A 14626-nucleotide genomic window follows, 5' to 3' on the forward strand; every position below is an offset into this window, starting at 1 on the left:
ATTGCGAATACAATGTGTAGCATTGGTTTTGGCACAGCAAATTACACTTGTTTTAATTGTAAAGTATTATATATGTTATTTAAGTTAAATTGCACTTTCAATTTTATTGTGATCTGGTATTATGACTTCAGCACTCCTAAAATGTAATTAACTGTGTAACACTCGCCTATTCTTTAGTGACAGTTGCCACGATTATCCTAAACCTACAGGCATTCCTTATCAGCGGGAATGATGGTGAGATCGAGCCGCCGCGGTTCCCTATAACCTCTGTAATGCACAGACCCACACTGTGTTATTATAAAACACGATTATAAAGACTGAGCCACAATCACATCAGACTGTAAAGAGAGTAAACCAATTGCACTGCAGCACAGCCCAGCTCACGCCTGTTGAGCGGGCATATTATTACTGCTGTTTGACTATAAAAAACAAGCCTGGTGTTAAATCTCTACATGCACAATACTGTTAAAGACGAGCACTGTCACAGTAGAGCCGCGTTTACACGTTACCAGTGGGGTTAGAGACTAGTATCGATAAACGCCATTACTGTGTCTACGACACTCCGGGGAGAAACTCCGACTTTCCAATGCTTTTCCTATCGCTTATCTTCCGCGGTTCCTCAGTATATCAGTGTACACAACAGCCCGTGAAGTTTGTAAAACCATGTAAATATAATAATAATAATAATAATAATAATAATAATAATAATAATAATAATAATAATAATAATAACATTAAAAACAACGTAAAAGACAACTATTACTGCGTGTTTGCCCCAAAATTCACCTGGCAATACTTTTATTTGTATTTTTTATTTAAAAAATAAAACACAAAACTCGGGGGAATAAAACTTAAGTAAACTACCTGTACTTTTTTTTTTTTTTTTTTAAATAAACGGCTTCTCATTTCCAACTGCCACCTGTGTGTGTGTGTGTGTGTGTGGCGCGCAGCTTCATTTAAAATTTAAACAACAAAGCTGGAGTCGATCTCCCTGCTTAACAACGTTTAATTACAAAGACTTCAGTTCACTCCCTGCCAGGTGAGAGACTTTTAACCGAGTGAATAACTGTGCACTGCCCACTCAAAATGAAAGAAAGAAAACGAAACGAAACGAAAGCAGTTGTTATATTAACCCGTTCATGCATGCTAGTAAATAAATAAGTGCTCAAATTATTATTTATTCTTCCAGCAGGGAATTTAAAATGTTACACAAAATAACCATGATAGAAAATTCATCAACACAAATATTAATACTAATAAAAATATACAGTATAATAATAATAACTAATTACCTCAGGTCTTAATCTTTGCTCCTCTTTCACAGATGGCTCCAGGTGAAACGTGTGAACTAAAAAAATAAAGATATTATAAAATGTTACAAAATATACACACAATATAGTCAGAAGACATATATATAGTAATAAAACAATTTATAATCGAATAATAGTAATTGCCTCATCAACTCCTGAGATCTCTGCTTCCTTTACAAATCGCCTCAGATGAAAATTGTGAACAACCTCTGTGCCACCCGCGAGCCTCTGGCGCGCAAATTGAAATAGCAACTGAAACAGCTCGAGCTGCTTGCAGCCACGTTGTAAGCACGGTGCGTGTTTAGGAAGCGTGCACCCAATAGGCATGCCAGCGTCAGTGACACGCTGTCCCTGCAGGTGCAGCGCGCCCAGTGCCTGCTGGCGCTGGTGTGTAACACCTGTAACATGTTAAACCAGCGCTCAGTGCCTGCTGGCGCTGGTGTGTAACACCTGTAACATGTTAAACCAGCGCCCAGTGCCTGCTGGCGCTGGTGTGCAACACCTGTAACATGTTAAACCAGAGCTCAGTGCCTGCTGGCGCTGGTGTGTAACACCTGTAACGTGTTAAACCAGCAGCAGTGTGGAGTAGTGGTCAGGGCGCTGGACCGGAGGGTCGTGGGTTCAATCCCAGGTGGGGGACACTGCTGCTGTACCCTTGAGCAAGGTACTTTACCTAGATTGCTCCAATAAAAACCCAACTGTATAAATGGGGAATTGTATGTAAAAATAATGTGATATCTTATAACAATTGTAAGTCGTCCTGGATAAGGGCGTCTGCTAAGAAATTAATAATAAACCAGCACTCACCGCCGCGGAGCAGCAGCCCATTGCGAGCTAGCAAGCCAATATAGAAAGTGTCACATGACAAGTGTTCGTGTGGTGTTTCAGCTTCTTTAGAAACTTTATTTTTATTTTTGATGGCGCACATTGTAAGTGATATTCTGGAAGACGAGACTCCCTTTTCAAAGCGCGTAGAAACAAGCAATCAGCAGCGACAGTGCTTCCCGGCAGCTTTTGTCGAAATTCTCTTTTTATATTTATTTTCTGTAAACATTAGTTTATGGATAATCTTGTTTGCTTGTTTTAAACCAATCAAATTGTTACAAAAAAGACTATTCTATAGTCCATTCATTTTAATTCCCTACATGGTCTTGTTGTACTAGTGCTCAAATATACACTGCCTTTTTTCTTTATATATTTACCCGAAACCTCGCTTAATATAATTTTCGGAAATGACATGTCAGCACTGTGCTTGCATCCAGAGCGCGTCTGCCGATGAAAATAAAAACACGGCTAAAAACAAAACAGTATTCGGTTCAACAGAGACAGTTAATAACTTAAAAACAAATAAGCGAAATGCTCCGTGTCTGTCTGTGTAGTTTGCAATTTGAATGCGCCGCCCCTGCTTGCTCTGCGACGCTCAGCCAATAGGCAGGGACGGGGCGTTGAAAATAATTGTGGGAAATGTCGTTTTAAGACCTTGAAATATACCTTTGCTTCTATGCCTGATCCCACATTCCCCACAGTTTTTTCAAGATTAGACCAGTGTTTATTCTGCCGTGACATACCAAAGAGAGCGAGGCTGGGTATAGCCGCATCAGTTTCAATACTGGCAGCACTGTGTATACAGAAACACCTCTCTTTCATAAATACAATCATCTCGGTGTTTTACAGGGCTGTCAATCTAATAACAATATAACAAGTCTGAGAAACGCGTCGCTGAAACGATCGCTTTATTGTAATGAGGATATTAGTTTCATGTTGTGCAGGTCATCTAAGTTTGTTTTAAGATATGTATCACGCGGTCTTCGGAGAATGTTTTATACATTCATACTGTTATTTTTATAAAATAAAAATAAAAAAACGCCACTGTTTTACAACGTGCCCTTCAGTTTATAAACAGGTCGCACTCAACCTGGATTTAGAGTACTTGTACACTGTAACATCGGGGAAATAATAACACATCATAAAATACATCTTGTGAACACAACCGTAGAGTTTACGAATCTCTGGACTCCTATAGTAATCTTGCGACATTGTCTTCATCTGTACCGCGCATTCTCTATAATAATATGCATATACACGCGCGGGAACGCGCAGCGCTGTGTGAATCGTGCACAGCACCGCTAGTGTTTGCAATGCAAGAATCTTTTCTTTGTTTTGTTTTGTTTAAAAAAGTGACTTTATCTGTTTGTATTTCATAGGTCATATACACAATAACAGCTGCCTGTCTCGCTGCTGTTGTCTCCCCAGCATGACTATATCGACACACACACACACTCACACACACACACACACACACTCACACACACACACACACACACACACACACACACACATCCACTCTCTGTACTCAGACCCTCCCATGCATGCTTCATTTCGAGCGCCCGAGCCATGCACCCCCCCCCCCCCCCCCCCCGGGTATGAAACGTCGACAGTCAGTGCGTCACAAAGCCCGTGCGTCACAGAGCCCTCTGCCACATCCTCTACTCCGGAGACAGCAGCGGGCGGATCAGACACACGAGACACAGCCCCACGGCTTTTAACCCTTGACCCGCCGGGGCATTGAAAGTTGCCGCTGCTCAGGAAGGGAGGAAGGGAGGGAGGAAGGAAGGAAGGAAGCGATCCGCTCTAAAATGCCTTGCCTATTGTAGTCTGTAATGCGCAATCAGCATTCAGAATGCAGTTACGTCATTCCCCATCAACTAGCCCCCCCCCTTTCAGATCACATGGGGAGCGCAGGTCAGGAACTGTGTAACTGGTTATTCCAGTCCAGGTGTTTGTTCCAACCCTAACCCTTCTCATTAGCCTAATTACACTAACAGGACAGTAATCAGACTATTAGAACCTGGAGTGGAGTCGCCCGTCAGGACCGGAGCTGCCTACGGTGTATAATGTGCAATAAACATGTATCTGTGTATTCGAGCTCACAACCATCTCAAGCAACAGCAAATTACCAAGTGCGTTATAGATAGATAGGTAGATAGATAGATAAGCTGAACTATGCACTGTTGCGATATGTGTGTTGCAATTTATTTATTTATTTATTTATAGTACAGGGCAGCAGTGTGGAGTAGTGGTGAGGGCTCTGGACTCTTGACCGGAGGGTCGTGGGTTCAATCCCAGGTGGGGGCACACTGCTGCTGTACCCTTGAGCAAGGTACTTTACCTAGATTGCTCCAGTAAAAACCCAACTGTATAAATGGGTAATTGTATGTAAAAACAATGTGATATCTTGTAACAATTGTAAGTCGCCCTGGATAAGGGCGTCGCCTAAGAAATAAAATAATAACATGCCAGCGCCACAGCAATGAAGAACAGCAGAGCGATCAAGTTTCAATAAATATTTTATTGACAGATGAGTCAGTCAGATGAGGTAACAAAATACAGTACATACATTATAAATAGCGTTTCCGCCGCACCCATTACACATGAAAAGGCAACCTGTTTTGGGCAGGTATAGCTGCCTGCCTCCCCCTCCCCCCCTCCAGCACAGCACCAAACTCGCTCCGTGCAAAACATGGAGCAGCGAGTTTTAATTAATTCAACTCCCATGATCAGCGGTCCAGCCACTGACGTGTTAAAGACAACAAGAACGTGCTTATAAAACACAGTGACGTCACAGCTACCATCGAGTCCGGTGACTTTCATAGGGATCGTTTGTAGCAGCTGTCCCCGTGGGTCACCCGCAGTGGTGAAACACGGCTTGGTCACAATATTCCCCGCTTTGCTAGACCTGCGAGTCACGGGGGTGCTCTTGGTCCCTGGCTCATAGAGTTCGGTTCGGTTCAGTTCTGACAGTTCTTATGGAGTTTAGTTTCTGCGCGCAACTCGCTCCGTGTAGCAAGAGCAGCCTTGCTGTGCAGCGGTGCAGCCGACACGATCTCTGTAGTGAAGGTCTCTCTCTCTCTCTGTGCAGCGTGGTGGCGAGCGCTAGCCTGACCGGCAAGTCGTTTGTATTTTACGCACAAGCAATGTCTCTGCTGTTGTGCTCGCTGTTGGCACAGCTGTCTGTCCCGGTGACTGTTTTAAACCCCACAGACCGATTCTGCACTGTGCCTCCCAGGAGAAAGACCCCATTCTCTCGCCTCGCCTCTGCTGTCCTGTATTTTCTGGACACGGCAGTCTCCAATCGCCGTTCCCTCTGGCTGTGGGGCTGCCTTGGATAGGAAAGGCTGCTTCGCTTTTCTCTCGTTCCCGCACAAACAGGACGTCTTCAGCAGCATTTTTCGCCTTCCGTTCTTTCGGTTTCGACAGATTCAAAAAGCCACGATCGTCCTGAACAGAGTGCTCGCCAGGCTGGCCCCGCCACGGCAGCTGCCGCTCTGGAGCCCGGACTCGCCTCTTTTCCTCTGCTCCATCCTGGGTTTCTTACTGGGCAGAAACTCGGGTTCTGCGGCGGCTTTGCCCCTCCGCTTCCTCGAGTGTCTGTCGGAAGCCAGAGCGGGCACGGCGCTGCCGCTCCCGGGGCTCGCGTTCTCCTTGTCGCCGGGGGTAACGATCTGGGCGGGTTTGGGTTTGCATTCTGTCCTGGCAGGTACGTTGCTGGGCGCCTCTGTTAAAGGCTGGGTGACCGCTGGAGCGCAGCTCCGCTCCGGACTGGGCTCGGTCTCCATGTGCGCCTCCGTCCCGGTTTCTCTTTGCTGGGGGTCAGTGGCCGCTTGCCCTGCGGGCTGCGCAGGCACGGCCTCGGTCACCATCGCCACTTCCTCGTCCTCGGCCGGCGCCCCTGGCTGGCGCCCCGCCGCCTCCGCGTCGCTCTCCAGCTTGGCGGTGAAGTAGATGTCGCGGGCCGACCTCATGACCAGGGAGAGCTGCAGGCTCCTGTGTAGCTTCATGCCGCCTCTCTGCATGCGGGAGCTGTACAGCTTGCCCAGAGACAGCGCCATGATCCGCTTAGCTTCCGCGTTCAGCTCCATTAGCGTAACTTACAAAATAAACGAAATAATTAAGTAATAAATAAGCACCAGGAACTTTTTGTTTTTTTCTTCTGTTAAAAAAAAACCCCTTTTGTTCTCAAAGTTGTTTGAAGACTTGTTTGTTATGTTAAGGTTTATTTATTTACTTATTTCCCCCCCGGAATCAGACTTTAATTCTAACGCTACCCTATAGCTCCACCTCAGTCGAATGGAGCGTTTGAATACATGCCGGAGTTTTTATACCTGCGGTGACGTCAGCTGATTCTACTCCTGGCCACGTCAGCATGCCCCTCCCCCTCCCCTCCCCCTCTGGCTCTTATTGATGAATGGCCCGGGTCTGATTCTATTGTATTCTCGGCTCTAACAGGGAGTTTGAGTGTCAGTTTGTACACAGCCGTGTGACCTGTGAAGCTATGTATTTATTTATCTCATCATTTTGCTTTGAAGTGCCAGGCACACACATTACATCGTATTTCCGTAAATAAAACACATGACGCGAGTTTCAGATTCCTGTTTGTATCCCCTATCTGTCTGTCTGTCTACATTCCTCTCTTTATAAATACATGATCTCTATAGTGCGGATCTGAATGTCTCACTTCAGCTCAAGTGTAAATCCTAAACGTTTTTGTAACTAACACACATTGCTTTCACTTTTTCCTGTGATGTAATGCAAAATAAATACATGAATTAATAAATAAAGAAGGCCCCACACCCCGCCCAGTGTTTTCTTCTCTCTGTTTCGGATTCAGATCGCTTTAACTTTTACTTCCCTCAATAAATCACAGTTCTGAGCAGCGCTCATCGATTCTGAGAAACTCGCGTTATTTCCCAGGGGTGTTTTCTGGCTACGTCACTCCCCCCACATGCCCAAATAAGGCAGTTCCGCTTGTTTTCCCCCCGTGGCTCGCATCTGTGGAAAAGCCGTGACGTGGCCAGCCTAGTTTCCTGTTTCCATATTTAGCACAGCAGCGGCGACGTCACCGGCCCGCTCCTTATATGGAGATGTCGCGGGCAGGGACCCGGTAACACCCACACTACGTCATCTGGCGCAGCGGCGGCCGTTCCGCTGAGGTCGAGCTGACTGGATCCGACCTGCTTTATAATTAAATCAGACTTTAAATTTACATAGATAGATAGATAGCGAGGTCATGTTATGCGTTTAAGTAACACACGCCCAGGGAGTTTCCGTGTTTGCACACTGTGCACTGTGCAGTATTTTTACTGGTATGTGCATTGCTTTCCCATGCATATTATACCACAGCCAGGCTCTGAGGCTCAACAGTTACTATTATCCTTGTGCATATTAAAGCTCTCGACACGCGTGTACATTGCACTGGCAAGAACAGCGCAGTCACAAAGCAACACGCTGACGTTTAGAAAGACCAAATACATTAGAACATAAGAACATAAGAAAGTTTGCAAACGAGAGGAGGCCCCATTCAGCCCATCTTGCTCGTTTGGTTGTTAGTAGCTTATTGATCCCAGAATCTCATCAAGCAGCTTCTAGGACCCCAGGGAGTCAGCTTCAACAACATTACTACAGCTGTGCGCTGGTGCCGCTGCTATTTCATTTAGGCGGATTTTTTTTAAAACTAAACTTTATTGCGTGTCTGTGTAACGTTAAAGAACTCTTCGCATTTCTAGACGCACGTATTTAGTTAAACGTACCCGTACTGTATATTAGTGTGGAGTTTACCGCAGCGTGGAAAGCCCACAGTCCAGTCACATGACGAGGGGGAGTGCCAGGGATCCAGTCACGTGTCGAGGGAGTGCTGCTGGCCGGATCACGTGACGGGGGTGCCTCAGGCGTCCCAGCAGCGCAGAGGCGTGTTTATTAGTTTTTCAGGGTCCGAGACACGGAAGTAGCCGACACCATGTCGCTCGAGGACCCTTTCTTTGTCGTCAAGGGGTAAGTCAGAAAACATTTTAAGTGCACCGCGGGGTTTAACGAGCTCGCAATGCGCCGCGCACCTGAGCTGTGCATACGGGATTGTTAATGATCGACGGATACGCGCTTTAGATCTAGCTTTGGTCTACCGAAAAAAAAGTGATGGGCCGTGCTGATCCACAAACAGAGAGCAGCGGAAAGGGCAAAGGTCGCGCACAGCTCCGTCCCTCGCCGTCTCCTGGTACACAACTCTGCAGCGCGGCGTGTTTGTTTATTATTATTATTATATCCAAGGCGACTTACAGAGACTAGGGTGTGTGAACTATGCATCAGCTGCAGAGTCACTTACAACTACGTCTCACCCGAAAGACGGAGCACAAGGAGGTGAAGTGACTTGCTCAGGGTCACACAATGAATCAGTGGCTGAGGTGGGATTTGAACCGGGGACCTCCTGGTTACAAGCCCTTTTCTTTAACCACTGGACCACACAGCCTGCTTGGATGAGTTCCGCCGCGGCGAGTCTGTCTCTGATCTCTCTCCGCTCGCTCCGTGTGGGAGGGAAGCGTGTTAACTCATTCAGTGCCGGGCGGCCTGGTAACAAAGAGACCCTCAGTCCCCGCTGCAGCTGTCTCCCCCGGCGAAAAATACAGACCGACCTCTGTCCTGCGCTGTGTGTGTGTGTGTGTGTGTGATGTTCCAGGAGTGTGTGTGTGTGTGTGTGATGTTCCAGGAGTGTGTGTGTGTGTGTGTGTGTGATGTTCCAGGAGTGTGTGTGTGTGTGATGTTCCAGGTGTGTGTGTGTGTGTGATGTTCCAGGTGTGTGTGTGTGTGTGTGTGTGTGTGTGATGTTCCAGGAGTGTGTGTGTGTGATGTTCCAGGAGTGTGTGTGTGTGATGTTCCAGGAGTGTGTGTGTGTGTGATGTTCCAGGTGTGTGTGTGTGTGTGTGATGTTCCAGGAGTGTGTGTGTGTGATGTTCCAGGAGTGTGTGTGTGTGATGTTCCAGGTGTGTGTGTGTGTGTGTGTGTGTGTGATGTTCCAGGAGTGTGTGTGTGTGATGTTCCAGGAGAGAGTGTGTGTGTGTGTGTGTGATGTTCCAGGAGAGAGTGTGTGTGTGTGTGTGTGATGTTCCAGGAGAGTGTGTGTGTGTGTGTGTGTGTGATGTTCCAGGAGAGAGTGTGTGTGTGTGTGTGATGTTCCAGGAGAGAGTGTGTGTGTGTGTGTGTGTGTGTGTGTGTGTGTGATGCTCCAGGAGCTCCCTGTTCTCTGGACTGGTTTGTGATCCTCCCTGTTCTCTGGACTGGTTTGTGATCCTCCCTGTTCTCTGGACTGGGTTGTGACGCTGTGCCCCTGTTCTGTTCTGCGCAGCGAGGTGCAGAAGGCGGTGAACACGGCCCGCGGGCTGTACCAGCGCTGGACCGAGCTGCTACAGGAGGAGGCGCTGGTCAGCAAGGAGGAGCTGGACTGGACCACCAATGAGCTGCGGAACAGCCTGAGATCCATCGAGTGGGACCTGGAGGACCTGGAGGAGACCATCGGTATCCTTCATGGGGGGTGAGGGTGAGGCTGGCTGGGTGTGCTTCACAGTGAGGGTGAGGCTGGCTGGGTGTGCTTCACAGTGAGGGCGAGGCTGGCTGGGTGTGCTTCACAGCGAGGGTGAGGCTGGCTGGGTGTGCTTCACAGTGAGGGCGAGGCTGGCTGGGTGTGCTTCACAGTGAGGGTGAAGCTGGCTGGGTGTGCTTCACAGTGAGGGCGAGGCTGGCTGGGTGTGCTTCACAGTGAGGGCGAGGCTGGCTGGGTGTGCTTCACAGTGAGGGCGAGGCTGGCTGGGTGTGCTTCACAGTGAGGGCGAGGCTGGCTGGGTGTGCTTCACAGTGAGGGCGAGGCTGGCTGGGTGTGCTTCACAGTGAGGGCGAGGCTGGCTGGGTGTGCTTCACAGTGAGGGCGAGGCTGGCTGGGTGTGCTTCACAGTGAGGGCGAGGCTGGCTGGGTGTGCTTCACAGTGAGGGCGAGGCTGGCTGGGTGTGCTTCACAGTGAGGGCGAGGCTGGCTGGGTGTGCTTCACAGTGAGGGCGAGGCTGGCTGGGTGTGCTTCACAGTGAGGGCGAGGCTGGCTGGGTGTGCTTCACAGTGAGGGCGAGGCTGGCTGGGTGTGCTTCACAGTGAGGGCGAGGCTGGCTGGGTGTGCTTCACAGTGAGGGCGAGGCTGGCTGGGTGTGCTTCACAGTGAGGGCGAGGCTGGCTGGGTGTGCTTCACAGTGAGGGCGAGGCTGGCTGGTGGGTGGCTCTGTGTTGTTTTTTCTTAACCCCGGCCAGGCATCGTGGAGTCGAACCCGCGCAAGTTCAAGATCGAGGGTGACGAGGTGGCGGGGCGGAGAGCCTTCGTGGAGAGCACCAGAGACACAGTCAGGGTGAGGAGCACTGCAGCAGCACGGCACGCGCGCTCAAACACACACACTGGAACACCCTGCTGGACCAGGAGCTGGAGCTGGAGCCAGCTGAGCTTCATTCAGGGCATCGCCATGAAAGCAAACCAAGTCAGCACCACTTCTGGGGAAGCTCGCCAGCATTTCAGACTCGCACTGATTGTCCTTTCTCGTTGCAGGAAATGAAAGATCACATTTCAAGCCCCTCAGCCGTTGCGAAGACAGAAAGGAAAAGCCGTCAGGTAATTAGTCTCTCAGCCCATCCCAGCGCTTCACACTCTGGGAGCAGACTCCCTTTCGCTTGGCTGGTGGATTAAAGACACGCTGTGTGAGCTAACCTGCCTTGCATATTCCTACTTGAGGCAAGCAGACCTGAACCCCCGTTTAAAACATTAGAAATCTCGGTAAAGCTAAGAATGCATTGGAGTGGCTCGTGCTGGTCCTCCTGCCCACAACTACAGCAAATAAAATGCCTTGTAACACAGACCCCCCCCCCCCCCCCACACACACACACACACACACACACACACACATATACACTGGTGGGTGTTGATAATGGTTGGAAATGGTGGATGTTGATAATGGTTTTGTTGTCAGGCTCTGCTGGGAGGGGGCCCCTCCCGTGGGGGGGTGCAGGCTGACCGCTACACTCTTCTGGATCAGGACCTGGGAAACTCGCGGTACATCGAGGACCAGCAGGCACAGCAACAGGTGAATATCCTAGACTTCATTGAGGGGAGCTCTGAACCCCAGGACTGCGTGCAGCAGCAGCAGCAGGGCTAGTGTGAGTTTGTAACCCTGCTCAAACTCCTGGCTCCTGATCATTTCAATATTAATAATAATAGTAGACTTCATTGAGGGGAGCTCTGAACCCCAGGACTGGGTGCAGCAGCAGCAGCAGGGCTAGTGTGAGTTTGTAACCCTGCTCAAACTCCTGGCTCCTGATCATTTCAATATTAATGATAATACTAGACTTCATTGAGGGGAGCTCTGAACCCCAGGACTGGGTGCAGCAGCAGCAGCAGCAGCAGGGCTAGTGTGAGTTTGTAACCCTGCTCAAACTCCTGGCTCCTGATCATTTCAATATTAATAATAATAATACTAGACTTCATTGAGGGGAGCTCTGAACCCCAGGACTGGGTGCAGCAGCAGCAGCAGGGCTAGTGTGGTTCCAGCGTCAGCATCAGTGTCCCTCTCTCTCTCTCTCTCTCTCAGCTGATCGTGGAGCAGCAGGATGAGCAGCTGGAGCTGGTGTCCGGCAGCATCCGTGTCCTGAAGAACATGTCGGGACGCATCGGAGACGAGCTCGATGAGCAGGCAGTGTGAGTAGAGCACAGAGACACGGAGCGCAGGGCCCTGCTCATTGTGTGAGTAGAGCACAGAGACAAGGAGCGCAGGGCCCTGCTCATTGTGTGAGTCATGCTGTGTTATTAATGTGCGTGTGTGTGCGTGTGTCCTGCAGCATGCTGGGAGAGTTCTCCGAGGAGATGGATCAGACGAGTTCTCGCATGGACAGTGTTCTCAAGAAGATGGAGAAAGTCTCCCACCTGACCAGCAGTGAGTGAGGGGTCTGGGAGGAGGGGAGAGACGAGGGGCTGGGCTGCCTTCAGTCTGCACACTCTTACGCTGCTTGTATTTACCCTGGCCTGAGTCGGGAACCATTGTGTTAGCCAATCAGAGTACAGCTCATCTGTGTGTTAGCCAATCAGAGTACAGCTCATCTGTGTGTTAGCCAATCAGAGTACAGCTCATCTGTGTGTTAGCCAATCAGAGTACAGCTCATCTATGTGTTAGCCAATCAGAGTACAGCTCATCTGTGTGTTAACCAATCAAAATACAGCACATCTGTTTGCAGGGGTACCTGTGTTGAGTGATCCGCTCTCTCTCTCTCTCTGTCTCCCCCTGCAGGCCGACGGCAGTGGTGTGCCATCGCTGTCCTGGCTGTGATCCTGGTGGTGGTGCTCATCCTACTCTTCACTCTGTGATTGTTGAGTCTGGCCTGGAGAGGGGGGTGGGCCGGACCGAACCGAACCGACAGACCCCCCACAAGCGTGGGACTGACACAGGAACTAAGAAACCAACACCAAAGACACTTTAAAAGACGAAAGCTTTTCTGTTTGTTTTGTGTACGTGGCGTTTTGAAAGAGAAAGCTCGTGGCTCGCTGCGTTTCACTGACCGCAGAGTCACACCCTGTGGATTCTGCTCCAACGCCCCCTGCAGGGGGGGTGGGGGCGGGCGATTCCATTTCCAATTCAATCCCAGCACGTCCCTGCTCACCACTGCAATCCGCAGCGTTCTGTCACAGCGAGCTTCTCACAACAGCGCCAGCAAATCACTTGCATGGAAGTCGCTGTTAGTGAACTAACATCGGCTTCCCGTGAAAGCAGCTGAATTATTAGGTCTCAAATATGAATTGAATGGAAAGGGAAGGGACTCGGATGAGGTGTCCTATTCAGGGATCTACGAGACTCGAGTGTCGCTTAAGCGTTCAGCTGTGGACAGGGTGTGTTTTAGAATTTGTGGAAACGCAAGCGATACTGCAGACCCAGCCGTGGTGTAATAATGCTGTGGTTCCACCGAGGGGCTCTGGCGATTCAACCAGGAGAGCGAGCTCGAATCACAGCTGCACAGGTACGGCTCGGAGGGGCTCTCTCGAATTCTTTTCGAATCACCTGCGTAACAGCACAGCGACAGGGAAAAGTGTTTTGGTTATTCTCTGTAAACGTCTGCAGTCTCGTGAGCTAAAGATCTGATCTCGCGAGGAGACGGTGAACGCCGCAGTGTCTATAGAGAAGTTCAGGAGCGAGAGAGACGGTCCGTGAGCCAGAGATCCACGTGCGGTGCGGAGGTCTCCTCCCTCAGAGATCATGCTTGGGAGTCAGCCTGCCCTACATCAAAAAACTAACTATATATTTACGATTTTTGAGATGTAAAATAACCTGTTTTTTTTATCTAATATATATGTATGTATGTATGTACTGTAACTGCATTCAGACCCCTGAACACTCATTAATAAACAAACACATGCTTTTTACAAACGGAGTTCTGTGGTTTCTTGCACAGTCATTGTATTTATCTTGCTCTTAATTGTATTATTACTTGTACTGTGATTCTTGAAATTGATTTGTTTACTCCAGCACAAGGTCCTCCAGCGAACTCCCCAGACACAGAGACTTCACAAGAGGCCAGCTGCACCAGACTGCTTGAGATACCAATACTTAGTGTTGGGGTCAAAATCCATTCCAGTTCCTTTATAAAATCAATTCCAACTCGCCATTGATGGAAGATGGAAATTGCAAATTCCATCGAAGCTGCTGTTTGTTCAGCTGCGTTCATTTGACAATCTCAGTTACTGATTATGTGTCTAAAATCTCACCCCTTCGAAGGGATTGGAAATGGAACTGAAACACAGGCACTGACCTGACCCAGTCTGCCCTCGTCCGTCGAGCCAGCCCGTACACTCCTGCTCACAAAATCGAAAAACAAAAACACAATTTTTTTTTTCATTTTTGTTACAAACTTTTATTAAGATATTCAGATTTTTAATTTTGTTTTAAATTTTATACAGTAGTTAATGTGCAATTCTTATCATCTTTATTATTGGGTCACAGTTAGGAATTCACAAAGTTATTGGCACTTTGAACACAGAATAAACACTGGGGTCACAGCGGCGTGTTTGACAGCAGGAGACGCGATTGCATTGGACTGAAGCAAACCTGGGGTATTAACCTCATGCTGTGAGGACGCAACTAACAACCAAACTGGATTACTGCTTCTAGGAAGAACAGACACTATCTATATATATATATAGAGATCTATATGTGTGTGTGTATATATATATATATAGAGTGAAAACGCTCTGCTAACAGCAAACATACCAGAACAAGAGAGGCCCGCGTGAGCAATATCCTCTCCCTCCCTCCCTCCCCTCTCATTACCCAGCTAAATAAGAAATGAGTTCTCTTATTCAGATCCCTTGATTTGAAATGAACGGCTCGAATCGGAAAGGTGCAAGGACCCCCCCCCCCCCCCCGTCCCAAAATCCAATTGAAAAAGTGTTCCAGCAGCAGAACTAGAGAGAAAC

At 48.7% G+C, this 14626-nt stretch overlaps 2 protein-coding genes across 3 annotated transcripts; one reads left to right on the plus strand and one right to left on the minus strand.

The window, feature by feature from the left end:
* Nucleotides 1-4639: 4639 nt before the first annotated feature.
* Nucleotides 4640-6451, minus strand: LOC131706594 (immediate early response gene 2 protein-like). Its single transcript, XM_059007979.1, has one exon. It carries the CDS (start codon nucleotides 6227-6229, stop codon nucleotides 5570-5572), a length of 660 nt encoding a protein of 219 aa, XP_058863962.1. The 5' UTR covers nucleotides 6230-6451; the 3' UTR covers nucleotides 4640-5569.
* A 1533-nt stretch (nucleotides 6452-7984) lies between these two features.
* Nucleotides 7985-13580, plus strand: LOC117401975 (syntaxin-6-like). Of its 2 annotated transcripts, XM_059007981.1 has the most exons (8): nucleotides 7985-8138; nucleotides 9484-9653; nucleotides 10432-10526; nucleotides 10721-10783; nucleotides 11139-11252; nucleotides 11757-11863; nucleotides 12004-12098; nucleotides 12450-13580. In XM_059007981.1, the coding sequence occupies exons 1-8, from the start codon at nucleotides 8104-8106 to the stop codon at nucleotides 12524-12526; spliced, it is 756 nt and encodes a 251-aa protein (XP_058863964.1). In that variant the 5' UTR covers nucleotides 7985-8103; the 3' UTR covers nucleotides 12527-13580. The 2 variants fall into 2 exon arrangements, with proteins under 2 accessions (XP_058863964.1, XP_058863963.1); XM_059007980.1 differs by lacking the exon at nucleotides 12004-12098.
* The last annotated feature ends 1046 nt before the right edge of the window (nucleotides 13581-14626 follow it).

The sequence above is a fragment of the Acipenser ruthenus genome, chromosome 36 (assembly GCF_902713425.1).
Source record: "Acipenser ruthenus chromosome 36, fAciRut3.2 maternal haplotype, whole genome shotgun sequence".
NCBI classification, from domain to species: Eukaryota; Metazoa; Chordata; class Actinopteri; order Acipenseriformes; family Acipenseridae; genus Acipenser; species Acipenser ruthenus.

What these genes read in the sequence shown, in the direction of transcription:
- LOC117401975 (XM_059007980.1), top strand. Translation starts at nt 8,104, where the DNA reads ATGTCGCTCGAGGACCCTTTCTTTGTCGTCAAGGG. An exon ending in CCTTTCTTTGTCGTCAAGGG is followed by an intron (nt 8,139 to 9,483) that starts GTAAGTCAGAAA and finishes TGTTCTGCGCAG; the next exon opens with CGAGGTGCAGAAGGCGGTGA. An exon ending in GGACCTGGAGGAGACCATCG is followed by an intron (nt 9,654 to 10,431) that starts GTATCCTTCATG and finishes AACCCCGGCCAG; the next exon opens with GCATCGTGGAGTCGAACCCG.
- LOC131706594 (XM_059007979.1), bottom strand. Translation starts at nt 6,229, where the DNA reads ATGGAGCTGAACGCGGAAGCTAAGCGGATCATGGCGCTGTCTCTGGGC.